Genomic DNA, 23,512 nt, shown 5'->3' on the forward strand with positions numbered 1-23,512 from the left:
TCATCATCATCATCATCATCGTCATCATCATCATCATCATCATCGACACACTCCATGTTTCCCTCTCTTTTGTCTTCCTGCTGCCATCCATCTTATTCTAACGCGGTGTGAGTGCGTAGAGAGAGAAACACTGTGAGAACTAAAGATCCTGCTTTTAATTTTCGTCGATCAAAAGCGAAAGTGACAGAGAAGTTAAGTTGGCACCAGATCCTCGTGTTCTCACTCGACTTTTTGATTTTGACACTAATGACGTGAAAGACTTTCAGCTTTTTGTTCCTAAAGATTGATAAAATCAAAAATCAGGCACCAAAATACATTCAGTTTCTTGGAAGATGCTCCCATTCTCTCCTGATACTCTCCTCCTCATGTATCTTTTTCTCTTATTTTGCATTACAGGTGCGTCGTAAAGATGAAGCCAGGCGTCACTGGCACTGAAACAAAACCACAGAATCAAAGAGAGACTGAAACTCTCGTCGTCTGGATCGCGGCCACGAGCTCGGGGCTGTGAATTTTTTGTAATTTACTGTGCGGGTTTCATATTGCAGTCATCGTAATGACACAAATCATTTTTACAGCCGGCTGTGTTTAGAGAAGTTTCCTCTCGTCTTTGTTCAGTCGGAGGCCACAAACACACACACACACACACACACACACACACACACACACACACACACAGCTGTACTACAGAATCCAGTCAAAACAGTGTTGGTCTGCTGCAGGTCTGTGAGTCATGCTGGTTCAGTCTGACTCTCATCTTCCCTCATTGATCCTCTGGTTAATCTTTGAGTCTTACTTGTACGGGTCGATGGGGTCCTCGGCGTTGCAGGCCTCGGCGTGTCCGTTACACACACAGCGTCCTCCGATACTGATGTCTTTGATACTGTAGTAATACTGCAACATAAATACACAATTTGAGTTATTAGCGTCACGTAATAATACAGAACGTTTTAGCTAAAGTAATCCTGCTCTCATGTATGGAGGCGTTAGAGGCAGCAGGTGACAGCTCGCCTGTGACCAAAAGGTTCAAATCTCCCAACCACTAATCTAACTAATCTAATTTTCTTAATTAGAGAGCAAATGTAAATCTTCAAAAACAACAATTAGTGGTTAGACAGTGACATCGTGCTAAGCTAACGTACACGTGTTGTTTCCAGCTCATTGCTGAACGACATGAAAGACGTGAAAGATGTAATTCTATAGCCATAAAACTTATTTAACCATAACACATAATCTAACTAGACTGATATTCTGTTCAGTCTCTCCGTGTCATCGTCTCACCCTGCGGGTGACGGTGGGGTCACGCAGCGCTTTGCCCATCAGGTGTCCGAGCAGCGTGTTGGTCCTCAGGAAGCGAAGCCTGATGTTGGTGGCCTTGGTGAAATCCCTCAGAACCGGAGAGTAGGAGAAGTTCATCGCTCCGGGCCGACCGTTCACCAAAGACACCACGATCTTCAGGTCAGGAAGACAAAAGGCTTCGTCAGCTAACAGACGAGTGTTGAAGTATAAACATTACAACCTGGGAAAGTCCTGCACGCATCAGACGGATGAGATCAACCAAATCAAAAAAAATGATAAATGACTCAGGAACAAAACAGAAAATGAAAAATTATGTGTGAAAACAACTTTGGAGACTCTTTTGAAGAGACATCTTGAGGATAAAAAACAGATCATGGCAGATGTTGCAGATGTTGGAGGACGTGATTGACATTAAAGTTTTTGTATTTCTCGCTGTGACACTCGCTCACCTCTCCGTTCTCCAGCGGGACGATACGCGAGTATTCGGAGGTGCAGATGACGTCGTTGTCGCTGTTGATCCTCTCGATGGTCTGCTGTCCAAAACGCTCGATGCAGTCTCTCTTAGAGGCTACACACACACACACACACACACACACACACACACACAGATAGAGGTAACAGGTTAGCGACTTGTAGTATTTTAATGATGCGTCTCAGTGTGATAATTAAAGGATGGTATTTTTTAAATATAACTCAGCAGCGTTTTTCAGCCTTGCAACAGCTGGATTCATCAGGGAGTAACTCAACTGTTAAAGTGCGTCTGACAGTTTGAAACTTCAGCTCATTTAAATCACATTGTTTCTCTATGAAGACACGAAATAGTTTCACTGTATCTCAGATTTGTCCTCGAGACGGAGGAAGAGAAGAAGACAAAGACGAGGAGGGACAGTGATTTTATAATGTCAGATCCAACTTTGTTATAGTGTGTTTGTAACAGCTGCAGCAGCTCAAACTAAAACTGCCAAATAACTCTGAGATTTACAGCTTCACCACACACACACACACACACACACACACACACACACACACACACACACACACACACACACACAGTCACAGCACACTCGGACCTGTTCTGGCACCAGAGGACCGACTGTGAACTGGTTCAGATCGAGCTCATGTGGTGGTGCAGACTCGGGCTGAAAGTACAGGTGTTAGAAAGGAAAGGCAAGGCAAGGAAAGGAAAGGAAAGGAAAGGAAAGGAAAGAAAAGAAAAGGAAAGGAAAGGAAAGGAAAGGAATGGAAAGAAAAGGAAAGGAAAGGAAAAGAAGAGGACAGGACAGGAGAGGAAATGCAATGAAAGGGACAACAACAAAGTAAATTTGTAAGAAAGGAGAGGAAAGGAAAGGAAAGGAAAGGAAAGGAAAGGAAAGGAAAGGAAAGGAAAGGAAAGAAAAGAAAAGAAAAGGAAAGGAAAGAAAAGGAATGGAAAGAAAAGAAAAGGAAAGGAAAGGAAAAGAAGAGGACAGGACAGGAGAGGAAATGCAATGAAAGGGACAACAACAAAGTAAATTTGTAAGAAAGGAGAGGAAAGGAAAGGAAAGGAAAGGAAAGGAAAGGAAAGGAAAAATATGAAAGCAAGAAAGTTAAAGATGGGACAGGAAAGGACAGGAGAAATGCAATGAAAGGGACAACAAGACAGTAAAGGTGTAAGAAAGGAAAGGAAAGGAAAAGAAGAAAAGGAAAGGAAAGGAAAGGAAAGGAAAGGAAAGGAAAGGAAAGGAAAGGAAAGGAAAGGAAAGGAAAGGAAAGCTCAGCTGTTGATGGCCAGTGTCAGTCCATGGAAAGTCCAGTAACCAGATGAGAAAGATTCTAGGGTGAGAAATTTTGACCTCCCGTAATATTCTCTGGTCATGTAATCATTTAATAATAACTTTGTTTATGTTGCACCTTTCTGAACAAGGTTACAAGACGTTCCACCACAGTTACTGATAAGAACAAACACTGAAGTAAATACTTCTTTGAGAGTTCGGCCATATCCTTCATTATATGGACGAGGGAATTTAAGATCTGCAGCGACTTGCCGGCTCCCCGCTCTGGTTTGAACAGCATTAAACAAACAGACGGTGAGTTTATAACAGCACCTGCAGCCGTGTTTGCACCGGGCTCCGCAGTTCTGTCGGATTAAAACTGAGGCCCGCTGTCAAAAGTTCATTACCGTGCTGTGACGGACACCTGGAGCGGCTGTCAATAATGCTAATTAATGGCAGGTCATTATATGGGAACACACACACACACACACACACACACACACACACACACAGGTGAGGCAGACCCAAACCCCCTCTGCCTCCTGCTCTTTCACTCAGGTGAACATCAAGCTGCGACCTGTTGCCAGTCATGCCTGGAATTCCCCCTGCAGCCCACCTGAACTGACAGCTGCCACAGCCAATCAGCTGGCAGCTCCATGATGTAATGCTAGAGCCCCCGACCTGACCAACGAACGATCCAACCAATCAGCCGCCTTCCCCCCCCGGGGCTGTGAGATTAGAGGGAGAATGGAGCCGCAGCCTCGGGGACGTTAGGAAAGCATGAAGTGATGCTGATGGAATCTGACTCCGTTTGGTCCCAGTCACATCTGGACTCACACACACATCTGTGCTGTGTAGGTGAACACATCTACTCACAGGCGAAGTACTGCCAGGGTTGGTAGGTCTGCCCGAAGTCGACGGACCTCTCCAGAACCCAGAGGTCCGGACGGGGAGAGTTGGCGAACTTGATCAACACGTAGGCGACATGGAAGAGCTGCAGAGACACAGAGACACAGAGAGGAAGAACATTTCACATTAAAAGTCATTTTCTAACATCGTTCACCGTGTTTGGGTCGATTCTGAAAAGTTCTGCTCAGTGCAGCTTCACAGATAACTTGAAACATCCATCAACAGCACAGATACGTTCAGATCCATAAACATTCTGGTCCCAGTGCTTCTTTTCTCATCAGTGTAGCTCTTGTTAAATAACCTGCTGATTCATTTTTTGACTATTCTATCAATTTGGTCTATTATAGAAAGGAAAGGAAAGGAAAGGAAAGGAAAGGAAAGGAAAGGAAAGGAAAGGAAAGGAAAGAAGAAGCAACGAATGGTAATTAAAGGAAATGAAAAGGAAGAGGACGGTCGACGTTTGCAGAGACAACAGACAGCTGTGGTGAAAAAGAAAAAGCATCGACCTGAAGACTCGACCTGCGAGCCTCCTGAGAGACGTCGTGTCAGAACCATCGACTCGTCGTCATGTCGGGTCACCAGTTACCATCAGAGCTGATGCCCGTCACTAACCAGCGCCAGGTGTCCCTCCATCACACCTCTCTGGTTTCAGTCTGCAGCCTTTTCTCTCTTTCATTTGTCATCCCTCATTCATTTCCTGCAGCCGGTCAGGCAGCGATGACAAACTGCTCTCACGGGCACAGAGACGAGTTCAGCTGCACTGTTTTGTCTGTCGGACCTTGAAATCGCTTCCCCGGGTTGAAAAAGAACCGATGAAATAACACGCTGACGCATGTAATCACATTATAAGTGACCACGATCAGCTCTGTTTGCTACACCTCGTCTGTGTGTGTGAGCGAGTGATGACAGCGAGTGTTTAAAGTATATATAAGTAAAAACATGTGATGGCAATATTTTCATTGATCCCACGATACGTAATAACAACTCCTGAAGTCAAGGCTCAGTACAGACGAAGTGATTATTTATGTGTTTGGTTCTTTCTGGTTTCGAGTCCAATCAGAGATTTCTGTTTCACCTTCTCTCTCTCTCTCTCTCTGTTCTCACTTCCTGTCACGTCTTCACCATCAAATCTTGAATAAAAAGGTACAAAAATAAACCTTTTTTTTCAGCACCTCAGCTTTAACCTGGTGTCGGATCAGTTCATGAACTTTTCTACAGAAGAAACGTTCAGTGACACCATCGGAGCCAAAGAGAGGAATCACTGGAACAAGACATATTTCAGGGATATGAAGAATTTGCTTCAGGCATTTTTAGGCTTTTAATTTGAAAGTTGACGTCTACAGAGATGGACAGGAAGCGTGAGGAGACAAGAAGGAATCAAGAACTTTGTGGTTCTGTTTTCCTGTCAGTATCATGGCTTACTAATGTTATCAGTAACTTATTCAAAGTGTTTAATTTAGAGATTTAAGTCCAGTTGGTGCGTTTGTGTCCAGACGAACTGAATTTTCTGGAGCGTCAGTTCTTTCGTCACAGAGAAAACTGAACTTACAATGTTTCTGAACGTGTTTCTGCAGCCTTGACATTCACATGCACAGTGCAACATGTCGACTGGTGATTCATTGAAAGTGTAGTTGTGTCTCTGTTCATTCAGAGACGCTCCCTGCTCTTGTTAGCAGATGATGAGTGTCAGATTGTGTTGCCAGAGTGGCGACACGGTCGACACACAGACCGACACTCGGGCAGATCGAACCCGTCTTTCCCCGTCGCGCTCGGACACGTTCAGCATTCAGCTGGTCGTTGTCTCGCTGGCAGAGAACACACACTCACACACTCTTTGATCATCCATCACTCCAGGTCGACCTGTGATCTCCGGACTTCCTGCTTCTGACAGACGGCTCTGACAAAGGTGATGACAACACACACACACACACACACACACAGACGTCCACACAAAGACCTGTACTACTCCATCACTGGGGAATGCCAGTGAGTGTGTGTTTCAGGGCTGATGAATGAGGGATGTCGTCTTTTCTCTGTTAACAGAAGAGACTCGAGTTCATCCGTCCGTCTCCATCTGTCCGACCCATCATCCCCCCGCTTCTCCGCCAGACAACATCACAACATCATTTCTCAAACAACACAAACAGAGAACAGTGTTTTTTGTCTCGTGTTATCAAATCATTAAAGCTGCGTTTCATTCCTCCGCTCTGCTCGCACGTCAGCATATTTATTACACCTTCTGGACAGAAAGAAAGTCTTCAGAAATATTTATACTGACCAGTAGAAGAAACCTCCGTCTACTTCAAACACAAATAAAAAGCCTCAGGGTGTGTAGAAGCATATACTGTGTGTATGTCTGAAAGAGATTTAAAGGACAGGAAACTGGAAGCGAGGCCTCTACACGTCCCTCGGGGGCCACAGATATTGAAAAGGGAAAAATCCAGAAGCATTCCTCTGATTCCAGGGTTAAAGTTTGACCTGCTCGGGGAGCGAGCTGAAGTTCAGAGCCGGCTCCTTTGAACCGAAAAAGATGTTTTCTAACTGGAAACACACGACTGAACATGCAGGGACGTCAGGTGATCTGCTCTGAACTTCAGCCTCCGATTCAGAACGCTGTGACTCTGGATGTTCAGGATCGACTGGCAGACGAAGAAAAATGGGTCCGACAATCAGCACTGATATTCAGCCTTTTTCCAGTTCGATTTTTTTGTCAGATTACTGATAAAATTCAAAACTTTGGCTCTGATTCAGTGGAGTCGTAGCCCATCGACTCAAGATAACCTTATAAACCTCTGAGCTGAATTTACAAACCTCAATATTAAGATCTATTTCAAAGAAGTGAAGCAGTTAAACCACTGAAAACAGCTGAATAATGCACTCTAACATTAACCCAGATGTTTACAGCTCACCATGGCGAGATAATCAAGATGATTTCTGTCTGAGTAACGTTGATGGAACTTATTCTAGCCACCATATCACCTCCAAATCATCGTGGAGCGGAAGGACAGAAAAACAGAAACGTCCACGTAAAGAACAAGAACACAAAATCTGAATTCATTCTAAAAAACAAAACAAAAAACAAAAAACATTGCACAACTTTGTGTCTCTCAGCTGTGTGTCTCCAGCTCTCTGTGGGGGTCAGTCTGTTGCCTGGTTGACACACACACACACACACACACACACACACACACACACTCAACAAAAGGTTTTGCTGACCCTTCTTTTTTCTCACACTCACACACACACACACACACACACACACACACACACACACACACACACACACACACACACACACACCTCCACAGGATTTATGGATTAGCGGCGGCCTCCCAGGTCAGCCCGTCTGAATTGCCTGTCGATCCCATCAATCAGACAGCTGCTGCTGTTGTTACCGTGGCGACGGGCAGCCAGCCAGCAACAGGTCAAACGAGCGGCGGGAGAGAATCGCGATGAAGAGAATCAGAAAAGAAAAAGACGCTGGAAGAAAAGTGGAAAGGAGAGGAAGCAAATACAAAAAAAAAGAAAAACTTTTGAGAGTTAGGAGTCAGAGTTGAAGTCGAAGCTCCGTCTCTCTCTGACGGACACGTGACCACCTGGTCTCCTACACACAGGTCGACGCTGTGCCGGAACAAGTGTTCTACGTCATCATTTCACCTTACAGGACAGCTGTGATACTGAAAACGACCTGAACAGATTCAGTCCTGCTATGAGCTGCTGATGGTGTGCAGTGACATTAACTCACGCCTAAGAAATAACGTACATGCCCCATACAGTGTACTGTATGTGTGTATATGTCAGAGGAATGCAGGTGTGTGTGTGTGTGTGTGTGTGTGTGTGTGTGTGTGTGTTTCTGGCCCCTGGCTGGTTTAATAATTGTACACATTCCTTGGTGGCACCACATTCCCGGTGAATCAGGTAACCATGGAGATAAGACTGGAGACACACAACAAAGGGAGCAAGGGATGGACGGAGGAGGGATGAAGGAGGGATGAAGGATGGAGGAGGGAGGGATGAAGGAGGGATGAAGGATGGAGGGATGAAGGAGAGAGGGATGAAGGATGGAGGAGGGAGGGATGAAGATATGATGGACGTAGAGATGAGGAAGGGAGGGATGACGGATGGAGGGATGACGGAGGGAGCCATTACACTTCATCATGTCATTATCATGTCAGTTGTGTTAATGGCCGCAGACGTTCAGCAGGAGTTCGTACAGATGTGATGGCTGAAAGAATTCCACATCTGGATCACCGTCAGAATCTAATAAAAACTGCTCTGTCCCTCGGAGGCAAACTGGCCTCTGAGGGACAGCTGCAATTACCCAAATAAAATCAGAGAGTCATTTAAAATCTGAAACTACTATTATTACAGAAATCTATCTAACGAGTGTAAATAAATCACGACTGTGCGGAGGATCAAACACCTGAAGGCTGGTTCTGATGACAGGAGGAGGAGGAGGAGGAGGAGGAGGAGGAGGAGGAGGAGGAGGAGGAGGAGGAGGAGGAGGAAGATAATAAGAGTTTTGTCTGTTTTTGTGCTGCAGCCTTCAGGAAATCTAGCAGGTGAACTCCGACTTAAGAGTGATCATCAATTATGCATATTTTAATTCATTTTCTGTTCATTAATTGTTCAAATATTGTCTCATCCCAGTGGGAATTATTTATGTTTGAGAAGCTAAAACCAACAGAAATCTGTTTAATTAACCTTAAAAGTTAACGGCTGATCATATCTACCAGATACACAGTCAGCAAAACTGAATAACTGGACTCTGAATGGACCGGGATCAGTCCAGAACTGAGCTTTAATCACAGCTGACACACTGCTGCAGTAACACATGTTCTGCTGTGTGTGTGTGTGTGTGTGTGTATCTCTTTACATTAAGACCCGGCGGATGGGCGGATTATTCTGGCGTCTTGAGGTCGTCAAGAGCAAGAGTGTGTGTGTGTGTGTGTGTGTGTGTGTGTGTGTGTGAGATAAGAGACAGGACTGATGTTGTACAGCAGAGCAGAGCTGCAGCTGCATCTGTCAGTGTGTGAGAGGTTTAAAGGATCATTCCGCAGTTATAACTGAATCCGCCTCCACTGGAAGATTGTTTTAATAAAGCATGATATACTGAACGCACAGCGCTCAGCGTACGTGGCACCAGGAGTTTTCATTTAACGTGATTTTCATCAAACATCTGGTGAACGACGGGAGGATTCTGATAGGATCAGCTGAAGATTTTGATTTTGATTCTTTGTCACTCTACATTTAGGTTTCTCTGGGTTTTCAAGACGCTTTCTTGGGCTTTTGGGAGTTGATGATGAGTCATTTTCTATTATTTATGACATTTTATAGACTAGGAAACAAATCACTCATGAAGTAATTGACAGTCGCAGCCCAAATACAAGATCACAACATGATCAAAACATGATTCTTTACTCGACTCACTGAGAGAGAGCTGAGTCTCTCTGCTCGATCAAATCAGCTGTTCATTCCTGGGTTAAAATGTTGTTTTTTTGTTGGGTTGGAAGCTGGATGAATAGCAGAACAAATGTGATGATTGAGGACAAACTTTCTGCCTCGAGTAAACACAAACAAATTGACTGAAATAGTCTTGAAAAAGAAAATCTTTCTTGTTTCACGTAGCTCAAACAGAAGCCCTGACGTAAAGAGTGTGAACAGACGGAGGCCACAGTCAGTCAGGAGAACAGACATTATGACAAATTGCACATTGTTGAAAAGCTTAAACTGTGAGCGCTCCAGACCTCATCCAGTCAGATCATTACACATCTTTAACAAGTCTGCTGAATGTAATTTGTCCGATTCTCCTTCACAGGACACAAAAAAGAAACCTCAACGACACCGTCCGTGTGAGACGATAATCCTTCAAGTTGTTTCCACTGACTGACTCTCATTATCTGTCAGTCGGTGTGTAATCTGTCTCACTCCGTCTCTGCAGACAGATCCAGTGGTGCCAGGCTGAGCAGCAGCTGCTCTGATCACACACACACAAACACACACACACACACACAGTTTAGAGTGTGTGCGCTGGGCGGCTCGAGCGGCTCCCAGAGAACGAAGGTCATTCCTGACATTCCAAGTCAATCTCAGCGTCTCCTCTTGTACCTCTCTTTCCTTTTTCCTAATCCTCCCCCGACAGACTCATCTACACCTCCCTTTCCATCTCTCTCTCTCTCTCTCTCTCTCTCTCTCGCTTTCCTTCGTTCACTCCATCAAACTCTCGGGATCTTGTTCAGCACAACATCATCAGCACCAGATCGACGATCTTCTTTGCACTTCCAGTCAGACGTCACACAGGTTTATTTTGGAATTGCAAGAGAGGTTTTTAGGTGTTAAAATAAATGAGTGAACGTGTCGTTTCCCTCGTGAGGACGGTCTGAAGACACGACAGATGTCAGGATGTTTCCCTCAGCTGATATGAAGACACTACACAGGCCTGTAGCGACGCTGGGCTACACCGTCCCTTCATGTCTCTCTCTCTCTCCAGGGGTTCGGGAATGTCCGTCTACTCTTCCTCCAGAATTCCAAGACAGAATTCCTGCCCAGGATTCCTGAAGGGGAAAGACTCTCTCTATCCCTCACTCGCTCTCTGTCCTCTAAGATTTCACTGAGAACATTTTCTGACAGTTTAAGGTTTCACCGTTTAAAACGAGACGCCTCTTTAAACGTGTCTTGTTGAGTTATAAGGGGCAGAGAAGCAGCACGGCAGCTCTGACTTTTCCCACCAACAGGTGATTCGACCTCCAGCACAGACTGAGAGGTTTACTAGTGCTGGATACTGATTCTGAGGCAGTTTAATGGCGATAACGTGCAGCTAAGAGTGTCACCTGACAGCGTGTGAAGGCAGAAACACGTGAAGAATCGTATAAACAGGTGTGAAATAATAAAATATCGCACACTTACGGTTCTGCATTGTTCATTATTTCCCCCATTAATCAATTCATGAAAAGACACATAGTCCTGACAGATTTGACCTGTCAGAGAGAGATAAGCCTGGTCTGAGTGTGAGTTATCCAGGTGAGAGGAGGTGAACTCACCTGTAATCCTCCTGTAAGTTCCTCCAATTAACTGCTGCTAAAACCATGAAAAGAGACGTTAACTAAACATTTCTGACTTTGAAACACGATCTTGTGAACTAATTAGCATCCACCAGGTCGACTTCATGACTCTTTTTTTGTGTGTGTCGCCTGAAACTGCACATTATCTCTACGTCTGTAAATGAAAAAAGGAGAAAACACCGACCGACACTTTCAGACAACCTAATAACAGCCTGCGATGTTCCCAACAACCACCTCGATGTGCCGACCACACACTTTCCTCCAGGTGGCATTTTCTCGCCGCCCGCCGGCTGCAGATGCAGAGAGACACCAACACGTCCACGCAGCCGGTCCGGACACGCTCAGCCGCTGATCTCAGTGTTTCTGAAACACTTCAGAAATGTAAAGATTACAGACCGTCTCTCTTCATCTTTACATCTTCACGCTAGTTTGCAGAGGGAAAAGCCTCTCTGCACATACCCCATATATACCCCCTCTGACAAGTCAGGGCACGAGGAGAGAAGCTGGGTTAAGACTCGGTGAGGCGCTGAGCTCCAGAGACGGCAGGAAGTCAAAATTACTGACTTCCCGCGGGAAGAAAAAACATGGAATGACAAGATCCCACAATCCAGCAATTTGGTTTAAAACCTCCACGACAAGTTATCTTCTAACTTTGACTTCAAAAACTACATAACTGTAACTTTTAAACCAGTTTTCCACCAAGTGAACTGTGTCTTTGTCTCCTACTTATGAGAAAACATCAACTTCATTCAATTAAAAGTCCAAATTACAAGATATAAAGTTGTAATAACTTGAGAAAACAGGTCACAGCTGTTGTACCTTTGAGAGAAAAAGCACTCCTGCAGTTGCTAATGCTCTATGCTAAAGGCTAATTAAGTTACACTAGCGTAGCATTAGCTTTGCAATAAGGACAGAATTATAAAAAGATCAAGAAACATCCAGGTTTCTGCCCTCGTGTCTGTGATGTCCTGGGAATGTTTAAGACTTCCCGGCGTTGCACTGAAGAGGAGAGAAGGTGTCAGAGAGGAGACGAAGAGGAGGAGACGAAGAGGAGAAGACAACGAGGAGAGCGGTGGAGATAGTGAGAGAGGAAAAAGCAGACGTGAAGCCGAGGAGGAGACGGTGGAGGAGACGGATAAGAGATAAGGGAGACGACTCCCGTCGTGGAAAGACCGACTGAGGCGTCTTCTCAGAGAAAACTTATCGAGGCGGCAGGGAGGGGAGGAAGAGAGCGAGGCAGAGAGGGATCACTCCTTCATCGCTCCTGTTGTCTAGGTGGATATTTAATATTTTGCATGTTAATTAGAAGCTATCAGAGTCGAGAGAATGAAAGATTTTAGCACATTTTCATTCTTTCCATCGTCCCGTGATTTAATTTCGGGGATTAAATTCAGTGACAAACAATCATAGTCAACATTCTTTAAGCTGTTGATTGTTTTCACGATTAATCAACTAGTTTGTTAGTCTATTAAATGTAAGAAACAGCTGGAAATCAGGCAAAAACAACATAAATGATGCCCCCAAATGTTTTGTTTCATTTTTAAGATATTCAGTCTTTTTATTGTCATAGAGGCGACAAAGAAACCAGGAAATATTGTCATTCAAGAAGCTGGAATCAGAGAAATTCAAATGAATGTTGCAGCTCTACATCCATCATCACATTAAATGCACATCAACCTTTTATTTCAAGATCAGACGACGCAGTTTGACGAGAAAACTGTGAACAAAAACCTGAATTATAAAACATCCGAGAGCGACTGTTTTATCATCTGGAGACGAGGTGCGAGCGCTGACAGCGACAACTGAATAAACCTAAAAATTAGCTGCTTCAAATGCGGCTGACAGCCTTAGCATGAAAAAAAAGAGAAAGAGAAGGAGAGAAAGGTGATGAAGGAGAGATTAGTCGCAGAGTAAAGAGGAGGGGTGGGAGGTGAAACAGATAGAAGAGGCCTGGAGGAACAGTTTATCCTCCGGGTGCTTCTGCAGATTGATGCCTTGTTCCACGACTCTGTCTGACAGTTCAACATCCCCCCAGGATGTGGAAACTCCTGCACAGAGTGTGTGTGTGTGTGTGTGTGTGTGTGTGTGTGTGTGTGTGTGTTTCTATCTTTGTGTGTTTCAGACCTTGAGTGAGGACATTTTTGTAAAGTGAGGACATTTTGTCCGGTCTTTTGCCTCAGAGTCAAATTCCTCGTGTGCCCAAACATACACGGCCAATAAAAGCTGATTCTTCAAAGAGCCGTTCGAGGTTTTAGAGTCCCGGGTTTATTCTTTACAACTGTTAAAAACAACGACATCTGAAGGCAGAAAACATCGTTTAAACGAGGGGATTGTGGTGCAGGTTTTCAGACCGTCAACTCCTGATGACCTTCGTACTGTTTCGACTGACAGAAACAGTCGTGTAACAAACTCAAGAAGGGAGACAGACACACAGCCGGCTTATCACGACATGAAGCAGGTGTGAATGTCAGTGTCTGTTTCAGAAACTCCCTAATCTGAAGCTGGAGATGCACGCTGGCAGCTTCAGGTTTAGGTTCACTGCAAGCTGTGTGATTTCTGCAAAACAAAACAAAATGCAGGTGTTGCATTGTGGGAGTTGCTGATGAACGAGATCAAGTTTTATTCAGGTTACGTTAGCCGGCTTCCCTCCGAACTCCCTGACGGATCAGCTGATAATGGAGGACAGCAAGCAGGAACACAAACGTGTGTTTGTAATAACGAGTCCTCTGCTGGTTCAGGACTGAAGGATTGTGGGTATAAAGGAGGTGAGAAACAGGATTTAGACATTCCAGGACAAATTACCCCTCATCATGTCCTCGACTATTACCATCCTCATCCTCTCTCTCTCTCCACGGAGGCTTTACCTCCCTAATCATAAGAATCTGTCCACTAACATTTGCAGACTTTTATTCAGACTTCAACTCCTTTTTTACTTCTTCAGCAGCTGAACTGTTGAACCGGCGAATCGCTCAAGTCAAGTTTGGTGAAATCTCGATGAGACGTCTCACCTGACACACTGATCATTAAAACTGCAGAAGCAACACGTTAACGCAATTTGAGCGCTCGGGATTTTTGAAGAATCCGTCAGCGTGATAAGATAACGCTGCAGCTCACAGATGAAACTCGGCTGACATGCTGCAGCCTGACAGGCCATTCAAAACTCTAACTCACCTGGGAGAGTGAGCGGAGAGGAGAGACAAATCAGCAAAACTGATAAAACAGCCCAGAGAGGGAGGACAGGAGGAGACGGAGGGGAGGTTTCCTCTCCTGTGACCTCGACTCTCTCCACGTTCCAGATGCTCTTCGCCTCCCTTTCATGTCTTCCCTCCGTCTCTTATTATAACGGACAGCTGAGGCAAATCCCATAATTAGTGCGGAGCAGGAGGACGGAGGAGGAGGAGAGATAAGGGAGATAAGACGTTCAGCTTGTCCTAATGAGGAGAGCGATGGAGGAGGAGAGAACGGGAGTCTGCAGAACACTCATGCTGTCAATAAGTTCAAGCCGTCTTCTTCCTCAGAGAGGTCAAAGGTCAGGGAGCTGATGGGGAGTCAGTGTCTTGTTCGGGGTCGACACAGATCCTGAGACCTCGGGATGACGGACGTATCGAACAGACCTGCTTCCACATGCTGACATGCAGCAGAGACACAGGTGTGACTGATTTACATCAATCGCTCTGTCACATTTAATGCCAGGGAGCGTGCACGCACAACGCAAGGGGCTCTGGAGGTGGATAAACTAAATGGTATGCAGCCATTGGTACTGCTCTTGATTGCATCTGCGTTTTCCCTCCTGTGACTGTTGGAAAGTCACCACCTCCTCCTCCTTTATGTCAAGAAACAACCAACTAGACGTACAAAGTAACTTTACAAGGTTGACTTTACTAAGAAAAGCAGACTGTTTATTTTAAGTTGCATGAGCTACAAAGTTTAAATTATTAGTCTACTAAGTTAAGCCACTTTGTCAGATTTTGCAGTCTGTATGTTTCCACACATACTTTCAGCCGAGCTACGGTCTCAGCTCGATCAGGACACCAGGTCGGTGGTGATATGCACCGTTTCAGCTGGTTGCTACTGGACCTTCATCCAGTTGACCTTCACATACCAACCGGGCTGCACACTCAGCGGAGACAACATAAACTGTGTTTCCTCGTCGGGCCAAAAATGTGCATTTCTTGCTCTGATACCGCCGTCGTCTTCTTCTTCTTCTTTTGTTTTTCCAGGATTTATGCGATGGACGACTTCTGGGTCAATGCCCGGCGACACTGTGGTGCCGAAGCAAGTTCAGGTCTGTTAATCGACTTCAAAACGCGTTATCTGGGTGCAACTTTCAGAAATTTGTTTTAGCACGATTTCAGTCGGACTAACATGTTTACATGACTTTTCCCAACTTCTGCACCAGAATCCTGCTCGTTTTCAGGGATAATTCCACTAGAACTTCGTCATAGAAAATGTGTTTATGTTTGTTAACTGTGGAATTATCTCATCCACGTTTTAATGTTTTGTTAAAATAAAAAAAAAGACTCTTCCTGCACAGATATCAGTAAGACATCTTCCTGTGTGCACACGGTGTCCATCACACAGACGGGCTGCCAGACAGAAATGTTCTGTACCATGTCAGATATTCCCAGTATGTCACACTGTACAGCAGCATGTTAATGGTGACTGGGAGTGCTGAGGCTCCGCAGCTGTCGGCTCCAGTTGAACCAGTCCCAGTTGCTTCAGCTCTGCGTCCCGTCTGCTTTGATGGTGCGACGATCCTGCTGGTGTTCACGAGGTCACGAGTTCAGTCCTTCGCCTCGCCGGCAGCTGATGGAGAATCATTAACGTCGTGTCCAAAACGACAAAAGACTGATTGATACGTGACAAGGAGCAAGTGTAGAGCTCAGAGAAACAGACACACACACACACACACACACACACACACACACACACACACACACACACACACACACACACACACGCCCTCTCTCTCAGCTGGTCGCCTCAGTTTCTCTCAGCGTGTGATGAGGTTTTAAATGTGCGCTTTGCCCTGCGGAGCGCGTCGGCCGGTCAGTCACAGTCTCTGAACTCTGACTAAGCTTCATCAACAGACTGTTAACTGCTGGCTGAGCTGGACACACACACACACACACACACACACACACACACCTCTGTAAACACACACTATTCTCTGTTTCTTTTGAGCCACCAGAGGAGAACACAGTTTATTATCTGAAAGATCAGCTGGAGATTTAAAGTCACGCTTCCGATCTCGGTGGCTCGGTTCTACATCACCTGCTGGACGGCCTTAAAATCACTGCATCTGAATTCACAATCGGGCTGAACTACCAGTCCAGGTCACACACCTGACTGTGAGTCAAACAGGTCAACCCCCACAACACACACACGCAACGTTAGCAGGCACCTCCCTTCAACTCCCATTCACCGTTTTATGACTTAACTATGGGAAAACACTCCCTTCTGTTTGCTGTCCTCCCCTCCTGCTCTCTCTATCGACTCTTCTCCGTCCTCCTCCTCCTCCTCCTCCTCCTCCACTCCTCTGTTTGCACGAGGAGGAAGACATTCCTGCAGCTACACGACTGTAAGACCTGAATCAGAGCGATACAAAGCCACAGCGATGGCGCCGCCACACAAAAACTCGGCAGGATAATCCAGGAATAAAGGCCGACTGTGACTCAACACTGAGGAACATCTAAGATAACTTGGAGCTAAGCTGTCGATCACAACGCCAAGATAAAGAAGAAACATAACTGTGTTTGTCATGTAGCGCTCAGTCAAACGTACATTTTAAACAAACTAAACATGCTATATTGTGTTTTTTTTTTATCATGATAACGTACGTTAATTAACACAAACATGATGTAAATATGACAGTTTTGGCTTAAAGACATTTTTCAAAGCTTCTACATGTTTAGTGGTTTGTCTTCAGTCATCTGAGAAGATGATGAAGCCATCAGATGACGGCAGATGACACAAAATCAACACATGTTGGCATCACTTCACGTCTTTATCCCAGTGTGAACAAACTACATCTTCCTGAATATACTCGACTAAATTTCCTCGTAAAAATATCGAATTAGAGTCAATATAATCCCATCATGTAAGAAAACAGCACTGCGGTGAAAAATATTTGATAGTTTTAGGAAAATCTTCCATCGTCCATCGACATTTTTTACTTACAAAATCTTCTTTTCGTCACTTTTAAGGGACATTTTTTCCAGTTTATAAGATGCAGTTTTAAAACAAGAGTCCTTCCTCGTCAAGAAAGGGAAACAAGGCAGATCTGTTAAAAACAGATAAAAATAGAGACAACTAGAATGAAGGTCATCACCTCAAACTAACACTTAACCAGCACGTTGGCCTGCTAAAACTCCTATTAAACAAAAGGAGTCACAGGTTTGATCCCTGAGATTCTGAGCAGACACTGAAACTTGTTTCTCTGGATTAGACTAAATCTCTGAAAACGCAGGATTTAGATGAGAAGTCCTGAACGCCACTAAACTTCCGTGTGTGTTCACCAGTAAAAACATTCAAAGCGAGTTGAACTTTAAACTCAGTGACCAACACTTCCTCTGTGTGTCTCCTTTCTTTCCTCTCCTGCGCCGTCGTTTCAGTCACCAAGTCAAGAAAAGAGGAGAAACTCAAACAGTCTGCTGGAGTCGACCCGGTTTAAACCAATATTTACTGTCACATTAACGAGAGCAGCCGTCTCTCTTTGTCCTGCTGCTCACACTCTGTCGCCTTTTTGTCCCGTTTTCTTCACATTTTATCGTGTGTGTGCGCTTTTCTTTCTCCTTCCAGTCATGCAAAACACCGATAAGTGAAATTTGGATAAGATTTCTGATCAGCCGCTGATGGTTTTCATGCCAAACTACATACGAGCTACTTTTAAAGAAGGAATGGGAAAGAGTAACACAAGAGGATCATCGTCTTTAACACGGTGACGGTAATATTTTGGGAACGCTGCTCTCATGAGGTGAATACAGCTGAAGATACCAGTCTTAACTTGTACAGAATATGAAGTTATTTATTTAGCAGTTTTTCCGCTTTAGCTGGGAACAACCTGAAGCCGACGAAAGTCATCAGTCAAAAATCATCTTGGACTCCAGTCGACGTAGCAGCTTTTGTTTCTCACAGATTTGTCTCATAATGAAAGTGGACGATGAACTGCGAAGTCTGAGTTTCTGAATTTCAAATGCAATTATCGCCTCCGAGAGTTGGACGCACCTCAGAATCTAACAACATTTAACGAAATCTGACAGTCGCTAACCTGACTGGAACAGGTTTGTGCTGGAAGCTGTGACTCCGGAGGTGAATGGAAGATAAATTTCGTCAAGTCTGAAAACAATGACAATACTTAAAAGGATAAACACCAGCAAATAAAGGATCTGGTCCATATGAATTGAGCTGACATCTTAAAAAGACTTAAGAGACGACAGAATGCTAACGGCTGTGCAAAACAACAAATGCTAACCTCAGGATGCTAAGACGTGCACAGTAAAATGTTGACTTTTGCCACAAATGTATTTGAGTTTTATAGCGTGCTAATGTTTGCTATATAACACTGAATATTCAATCGTAAACCCTTTATAAAAGACACAAATCTGACCTGATGATGGCGCCAAATCATCTGGCGATAAACAAAGTCAGAACTATTCCATCTGAGCTGATGTCGAGACATTTGACTCAAGACCACAAATAAAAAGAACAGCCGGTTCATCCTGACGGGAACCGCGAGTGTTTGAATTTCATGTAAAGTTGCTCTGATATTTCAGTCTGGATTTTAAATATAGTCCTGCCACAAAACAGGATGGAAGTTAACCGACTGACTCGCTGCAGCAGCAGAGAGAGGCCTAAATGTGAAAGTGTAAAAGTGAGTCGACACCGTAAACACAGTACCAGAGTTAAATCCGTCCCGTCTGACTCCGGTTCTGTTATCAGACTAAATGAGCTCATTGTGTGATAGAGGGCAGACATTAGCATCGAGTCTATTCTTAGTCTGTCTTGGCAGAACAGGATGAAAACGGCTCAAAGTCACTGGTGTCCTTCAGGGAGGACGAGGCTGGCACAGAAAGTGTTTTTCTGTCTGGGTTTTGTCTGCACACACTCCTCACACACACACACACACACACTGCAGCTGGACATCTACAACATGACTAAAGTGGGATTTACAGGGCTGATACACAAATCTGATATTATTGTGTGATTTACATGTTGAGTTTGAAATGTTCGGTTTAGCCTAGCTAAGCAGAAAGACTGGAAGCTAAGCTAACATGGCTTCATCAACAGTTCTAAAGATGTCTTATCAACACATTATATATTCAAAAAGACTTTTTTGTGATCCCTTTTTCATAAACAACAATAAAACCCAGGTAATTCTCAGATGTACTGGTCACTAGTTTGCTAGCTAATAAGATACCACAGGAACAAAACATTAGTCTTCACGCCAAGCTAGGCTAAACACGTCCTGGATGTCTTTAGTTTAAAGAAATTTCTGTTTTCTGACACTCATAATGTTTGTTTCTAAAAGTGTTCGTGATTTTTAAATGTTTGTATCTGATTTTGGGAACTTTTTCCACACAGTTTGCGACTCTGTACCTGGTGTTTAAAGTGAGGAAGTGCATTTCTTTGTAGATGGATAGAAATGATGCCACAAATACGCGAGTGGATCAAATTCTCTGTCCGTCGATGTGCGTGGAGCGATATCGAGACAAAAACAGGATGGATAACGCGCGGCGACATGTGAGTGAGCAGGTTTATCCCACCAGGCGTGAAGCCAGTTTGGTGAATTCTTTATTATAAGACGTGTAAACCAGTAAGCATGAACTCATGCTACACAGCTAGCATGAGATCAATGTCAGCTAATCATGGCATTGGATAAAATGGATAAAACTGTACATTCATCAATTAATTCATCATTAATCAATAAAGCTATGTGTAAAGGAGGTGTTGGGGGTGATGTCCTTTACAGGTCGAAATGTTTCACTAACTCCACGACAACAAGTCCAAACTTCTCTGTCTCACTCAAACTTCACCCACAGTAAAAGTAGGTTAAAGTTGTGTTTGTGGTCTGATGTGGTGTTGATCTCTGAGAATGTGTCAGCAGCAGCAGCTCACACAGACCTTCATGAAGCCAAACATCCTCTGAATACCAAACACCGAACGACTGACGAGTCAATTCCTGCACTGCCTGATTTTGTGTGTTTTGTCCGCGTCCTTGGACGAGCTCACGAGTCTTTAAAAAGAGAGGAGGACGTCTCTGTAGATCTGGATTATATCTGTGTGTGCTGTTTGTTTTCCGGCCCTTCAAGTGACTGATTAACCAGCCTCAGCCCCACATTTTAATTAATTTCCCATTGACTCCCGTTTCCTCCGTCTCCCTGTGAAGGATCTGAGACACTTCATCGCCCATTCACACCCAAGTGTTTCCCCCCGTGTTTGTCCTCCGCAGTGTTTATGAATGGACCAAACACTCTCGCTGACACAATGGCGTGATAAAGGGCCCATTGAGGAGTTTTCTGAATGCTAAGTCGCTGGGAGGGCTCGGGACCACTGCTGCATCAAAAAGGAGGCTGTGAGGGGCGAGCAAACATCGCAAGACAATGGGACCGAGCTTGAATGACGATCGGGGTCGCTCTGTACCCGGAGGAGAGAGCCAACATGTCTGAACCAGATGGAGGAGTAAATGTTCCCTCCATTGTTTTATCACGAAGGTCCTGCTCAGGGTTAAAAACATTGTCCTCAAATCACAAGTCGACAGCTCGGTAAACAAGATCTGAATGAACCCAGAAGTTGCTGAAGAAGCACAAGGACATGAGTGACATGAACGTGTGCTGCATGTAGCCGCTATTTTAATAACTCGGGTCAATTATTCACTCTTTTAGACAACAAAACTTCAAAAATGGTGGCGAAAGCACATCATGATTTCAAGGTAACATCTTCAAACTGCTTACTTTGTCCAATCAACAGTCCAAAATCCAAAAACATCCAACTTAAAATGACACAAAACAGGGCTGCAAATAACTTATTTTCATTATTGATTCATTCGTTTATCATCTTCTGGCCTAATTTATGTAGAATATGTTAAAAAAAAATGTCAGTCGCACCGCAGAATTACCAAAGTACAACTCCTAATCGTCTTAGTCTGACTACGCTCCAAAACTTAAGGATTAGTAGAAGGTTGTTAGAAACATAAAACAGAAGTTAGCGTCCAAATTTCAAAATGATTTCAAACTTTAGCACGTTTCTATGTTTCTAGAAGTCTTTGTGCTGCATTGTTCACAGTCTCTCAGCTCTGCGGCTCCTAAAATGTTTATATCACTGAACGTCTTCCTGCTTCCACTGCTGAAGTTTCTGTTTCCAGGCCGTCATTATTTTATTTACTGTTTCTGTCTCTGCCCGACTGCAGCAGGATGGGAGGAACCAGCCGCCTGTGATGGAGGTGGAGGGAAGGAGGCCGACAGGTGAAACACGAGGAGATACACAGGAGATAAAGACAGGACAGGTGTGTGTGTGTGTGTGTGTGTGTGTGTGTGTGTGTGTGTGTGTGTGTGTGGTCAGGAAGTTCAAAGCAGCAGGAAGTTCAGAACCGAAGAGTCTGACAATGACCTTTGACCTGTGACAGATCAACAGGTTGGAGCGGACATCATGCATGACCACACACACACACACACACACACACACACACACACACACACACACACACACCATCATCAAAGCAGGTATTTTGCAGAGTTGTGACTGTTGGGGAATAATTAATCAAACCAAACAGAACAATCGCTGCAGCAGCACTTAGACAAGAAGAGAGAACATACACAAATGTTAACACACACACACACACACACGCACACACGCACACACACAAACCAAACCACTGACGGGCAGCATAAAGAGTCGGACATGCCCTGTTATAATCACTTCCTCTGCTTTGATAATCACACATACACACACACACACAGAACATTTGACATTTCTATGAAAGATGGAGTATGAATGGTTTCTTTTTCTGTCGTTGCCCAGCTGGAGTCCTTCTCTACTTCCCTCTCTCCTTCCTGTCCTCCTCCTCCTCCTCTTCCTCCTCCTCCTCCTCCTCTATCCACTCGCTCCATCCTTGTTGTTTTAACCTCTCCAGTAATTCCTACAGTCTCACCTCCACCCACTTCCTCCCTCTACTTTCTCTTTCTTCTTGTTAAGATTTCTCTCCGTCCGTCACACGGGACATGCTTGTCTTTTCGTTCTTGGTTGCAGGATGAAAGTTGTGCTGATCAGAGATCCTGAACTGACTGAATAACTACAGAGATCATAATTATCAGATTTATCAGATATCACAATAAGTAACATCAAACAAAAGAACACTGCGTAAAAATTGTTGAAAGTATTTGTCAAGTGTCAGATTTGGCAGATTCTCGTCGTCTCTCTTGGACTTGTTCCAAGCAAAACGTGAAAAAAAAAAAACCTTTGAATAACTTTTCTGTGTTTCATCTTAATTTGTCATGAAACCAGACTGAAGCTTTAAGCGAGGGTGTGTTATTATCCTGCCAGCATCAACACACTCTCATATCTGCTGCAACAACATACAGAAGCAGGCAGCGAAAAATAATAAAAAGACCTCTGAAATATATCAGCCGGCTATTTCCGACTACCAGCCCCTCCGTTCCACTCCTCCCTGCCTCCATTCATCCGTCATCCCTCCTTTTTTATTCTGGTTTTCGACGTGACATCCACTTTATCCCCTTTTGCCTCTTTCTCTCTCCTCACTCAAAGCTGAATCACTCCTATTAAGGTCAGATTTGTCTCCCTCCCTCTGTTTCTCCCCCCCTCTTTGCTCATTTTCCTGCCCAGTACACATAATGAATGACTGAAAAATGTGCACTGTGTTGTCAGCGCTTGTGTGTTTGCGCGAGCGGACACAGTTTCACAGGCGACGTTTAACCCTGAAAGAGAACGGGACGGAGGAACGGGAGGCTGATGAGTAGATGGTGACAGAAGTACGAGTCATTAACAGATGACGGAGGGAAGCCGAGGGGAGGGATGAATGACTGCAACTGTTGACCCCCTCAGAAGTGACGGCCAGAGAGCCTGAAGAGGACAAAAGGGCTTGAATTAAGAAACAGAAAGAGGGAGGCTATTAGAAGATGTGATTAAAACGTGTGGTTGACTGAGTCAGAGAACAGAAAGAGGACGACGGTCAGCACGGAGATAAATCACTTTCTGGAAGACTTTAATGGCGATGACAACATTTAAAGCCGACAATGTCGCACATTCAGGCTCGAACATCGACTGAATGAGAGATGGAGCGACGAAATAAAGTCACATAACGCGATATAACTTATATATACGAGCTGGTTGTTCGTGCTGCTGATCCGACTGTGAACCAACACTTAGACCATGTCCACACGAACCACAACGATCCTTTTCTCCCCGTCTTCCTCGGCATCATTTCAAGAATATTTGCGGATCCATCGTCAACACGCTGTAGTTCATATTCCAGCCTAT

At 44.5% G+C, this 23,512-nt stretch overlaps 1 protein-coding gene across 3 annotated transcripts in view; it reads right to left on the reverse strand.

Moving 5' to 3' along the window:
• The window catches only part of lama5 (laminin, alpha 5), a 79,554-nt gene that overhangs the window by 40,831 nt on the left and 15,211 nt on the right, over window positions 1-23,512 (reverse strand). For all 3 annotated transcript variants that reach the window (XM_037105385.1, XM_037105384.1, XM_037105383.1), the window contains exons 3-6: window positions 3,924-4,041; window positions 1,746-1,864; window positions 1,279-1,449; window positions 794-891 (exon numbers count right to left, since the gene is read on the reverse strand). In XM_037105385.1, the coding sequence (XP_036961280.1) occupies window positions 794-891; window positions 1,279-1,449; window positions 1,746-1,864; window positions 3,924-4,041 (506 nt within the window). The remainder of the gene's footprint in view (window positions 1-793; window positions 892-1,278; window positions 1,450-1,745; window positions 1,865-3,923; window positions 4,042-23,512) is intronic.

The sequence above is a fragment of the Acanthopagrus latus genome, chromosome 7 (genome assembly GCF_904848185.1).
Source record: "Acanthopagrus latus isolate v.2019 chromosome 7, fAcaLat1.1, whole genome shotgun sequence".
In the NCBI taxonomy this organism is placed as follows: Eukaryota; Metazoa; Chordata; class Actinopteri; order Spariformes; family Sparidae; genus Acanthopagrus; species Acanthopagrus latus.